The sequence below is a fragment of the Gavialis gangeticus genome, unplaced genomic scaffold, assembly GCF_001723915.1.
Source record: "Gavialis gangeticus isolate Ggan-Ray unplaced genomic scaffold, GavGan_comp1, whole genome shotgun sequence".
Lineage (NCBI taxonomy): Eukaryota > Metazoa > Chordata > Crocodylia > Gavialidae > Gavialis > Gavialis gangeticus.
In genome coordinates, this window is record NW_017729004.1 from 33,493,151 (window position 1) to 33,496,645 (window position 3,495).

The following is a 3,495-nucleotide window of genomic DNA, read 5'->3' on the forward strand; positions in this document are numbered from 1 at the left end:
ATACATCTAATTTTTTTTAATTGGTCATACACCAATTCTAAGGCAATAGTAGGAAGGTGATTATTCTTACCGTGCTCCTGCTGTTAACACTGGGGGTTATTCATCAAGGGGGGAAGAGCGTGGGGGTTTCCTACACCATGCCACGATCCCTTATACTCACACCCTGCCCACCTGAGCTCCACACTCCCACTGCCATCTTGGGTCCAGGCTCCACTCGTGCTTTTATTTGTTCTAGAGAGAATACACGTGTCTTAAATTCTTCATGTATTACGCATTGCTTGCAATAACTAAATATTAGAGAGAGGATTTTCAAAAGTGCCTTAGGTAACTTTGTCTGAGACGTACTAAGCTGGATACCTTGCTTCATTGGGCACAACAGGAAGCCACACACTTTTAGTATGTTAGATTTTAGAAATTATTTCAACTGCGTTTTGGAATAGCAGGACTGCTTGTTGGTAAATAATTCAGCCCTACAAATCCACAACAAAGTAGCTAGTTTAAATCAGCTTTTATTGGCAAATGTATTTGCAGTCTACATTTATGGGTTTTCTTTTTTCTGTCTGTTCTCTAAAGCAAGCAGCAGATTAATGTACCTGAATATCCATAAGAATTTTTAACCTATTAAAATGAATTTAAAATGTGTTTTAGGATTAGATGTTGATGGGCTATACCGAGTCAGTGGCAACCTTGCAGTGATACAGAAGCTAAGGTTTGCAGTTAATCATGGTAAGTTCCCTTCAACTTCATTAACAGTTTGAAAATCTCTGCAAGACTATTTGTCAAAACTCTTAGACCTTCAGGTTGTCTAGGAATATACTTTTTTGGTTAATCTTTAAGAGAACACTACAGTATTTTATTAAAAAAACAAACTGCTGTGCCCCCCTTCACCTCCCCTCCCAAAACGAAAACAAGTTTAAAATACTCTTAAATAGCTACTTCTAAGTTCTGCAAGGTACCAGGTACCCAAGCTCTACAAGGGTGCTATCTTTATTCTTTAACAAATAGCATGTCAGGGTTGCTCATAACTAGGGCTCTCTGTAATATGCTACACAATTCTTAAAAAATCATGGCAATTTAAAAATAATTTAATTCAAATAAAACATTTCCTTACTCCATAGAAAGCAAGCAACTGTACTGAACTTACAATAGCATTTGGTATTTTTCTGCCACTTACACCATCAATGGGATTTTTTTCTGCACTCCTGAAAGGTCCATCAAAGGACTCTGTCCAGAGGAGATCGGAGTCAAACTGACTTTAAGCCAGTTGACCATCTTAAACCTGTACTGTTTTGAAGGTTGAAAAGGCCCTTTGCATAACCTAGATAGTCCTGTGGGTCTGTCTTTGTTACTGTAGCTGCTTCAGGGCTGACCTACGAGCTGCATTACCACATATTGCATCAGAACTTTGATAGGGGGTCATTGGATCAGCCTTACATTGGGGGTTCCACAGTGCTGATGCTGCAGCTCCTCTAACGGGTAGGTACAGAGCATGCAGAGCCGCTGCTCCCATTCTCTTACCCAGCAGAAAGGGGGCTGAAGCTGGGGTAAGAATGTCATCCTTGGTTTTAACTCCGAGTCTTGGAAATAAGAGTAGAGATGTGTCCTGGGTTTTAGGTTGGTTAAATTGCCTACAATTATATTCTTTACCTTGTCTTTCAGATGAGAAATTAGACTTGAATGACAGTAAATGGGAAGACATACATGTCATCACAGGAGCACTAAAAATGTTTTTCAGAGAGCTGCCAGAACCACTCTTCACATATAATCACTTCAATGACTTTGTCAATGCAATTAGTAAGTCCAGAGACACGCGCAGAATTTTCATACATCGTGCACAGTATACTTAATTATTCTCCTTTTCATCATTTCAAAAGGATATGTTATGAAATGCTGTCTTACTGAAGATCATTTACTAGTAGTATATAATTTGGCCAGCAGATGGCAGTATGCTACCTAATATCAGCAATACAGAATTGTGCCCTTCATTGAGTTTTTGACAGATTTTAAATTAAGTTGAATTATGGTGTGTAAACTTTTATGTTTTCCAGAACAAGAACCAAGACAACGTGTCCATGCTGTCAAAGATTTAATTAAGCAATTGCCAAAACCAAACCAAGATACCATGCAGGTACTTTTCAAACACCTCAAGAGGTAAGTAACAGATGGAGGAGAAAGTCCTATTGCACAGCTGAACTTTCTTAAAAAATATAAGTCCTGAGGGACCAATGTACTACTTTTTTTTTCTTCTGATGTTCATTGTGCTTTAATCAAAGTAGAACACCAGACTTGTCTTTATACAAGCTTCCAAAGACATGAACCCAAGTTTGGCAGTGAATAAACTGAAACACTGTCCATGGCTTTAGATTATAGGGGTCTGAGGTTGGGATGCTGTCAAGAATATTGTTTCAAGTATAAGATTTTCTAAGCGGAGGGAGTTACAGCAGTGGCTGTATGGCAGCAGTGTTTTATAGATGACAGAAGGAATAAATGTGTTGAAAAGCAAGAAGATAAAAACTCATTGACAATAGTAAGTTCTGACACTAATTGATTATTTTTAAAGTGTATTTTCTTTTTTCCCCCCTTCAGAGTAGTGGAAAATGGAGAGAAGAACCGAATGACCTATCAAAGTATAGCAATAGTTTTTGGTCCAACTTTATTAAAGCCAGAAAAAGAGACTGGTAACATAGCGGTTCATACAGTGTACCAGAATCAGATTGTAGAATTAATTCTGCTGGAATTGAACTCCATCTTTGGACGTTGAAGTGTTCTCAGACTGCAAACTGGAAGTGATGGATTGGCACCAGTGTCCCATCAAAAGTCAGATATCTCTGTATGTGATGTATTGTGTTCGTGGACCAAGCAGCATCTTGATTTTGCACTTTTGGGGGCGGGAAGGAAGAAACAGAAGGAGAGTTTGACCATTTTAACTGCTATTTATGCAAGTTGTTAACATTTGGATTTCACTCGTTACAAAATTTCAGTAGTTTATACTCTGCGTTTTTTGTAACAAACTACACGTCTAGTATAGGCATACACTGGATTTCTTGGTGAGAAAAACTTGATTTCAAACTGGATAATCTGGAACTGCTTTTTATTTTATTTTTTTTTATTTTTTTTAAGTCCTCCAGTTGGTAGGGCAAGGAATCTATCAACTGGCCTTGAAAATTTAAGTGAAAAGAATTGCTTCCTAAGCTCTTATACTAAATCTGTTTGATTTAGTATGATTTAGATCTTTTGATCTGTGTGGATCATTTCAGCTGGGTTTCTGCATGCAGTGGCTTTCTTAAATTAGTGCTAACAGTGGCCAGTTTGGTTTACAGTAATCCAAATCTAATCCTTCATTTGAGGCGCTTTTTTTAATTATTATACTGCACATTATCCTTGGTGGAATTTTTTTTAGTGGTTTGATAAAGCAGCGCACTAGTATTTCAAATGCTGAACTTTCAAGACTATCCAGCAGAGGATATTTGTTCTGTGGTGATCTAGAATTTTTAT

At 37.7% G+C, this 3,495-nt stretch overlaps 1 protein-coding gene across 6 annotated transcripts in view; it reads left to right on the forward strand.

Moving 5' to 3' along the window:
* ARHGAP12 (Rho GTPase activating protein 12) overlaps window positions 1-3,357 on the forward strand; it is a 183,643-nt gene extending 180,286 nt beyond the window's left edge. For all 6 annotated transcript variants that reach the window (XM_019508204.1, XM_019508201.1, XM_019508205.1 and 3 more), the window contains 4 exons: window positions 649-726; window positions 1,660-1,794; window positions 2,049-2,151; window positions 2,587-3,357. In XM_019508204.1, the coding sequence (XP_019363749.1) occupies window positions 649-726; window positions 1,660-1,794; window positions 2,049-2,151; window positions 2,587-2,761 (491 nt within the window). In that variant the 3' untranslated portion in view covers window positions 2,762-3,357. The remainder of the gene's footprint in view (window positions 1-648; window positions 727-1,659; window positions 1,795-2,048; window positions 2,152-2,586) is intronic.
* Window positions 3,358-3,495: the final 138 nt, after the last annotated feature.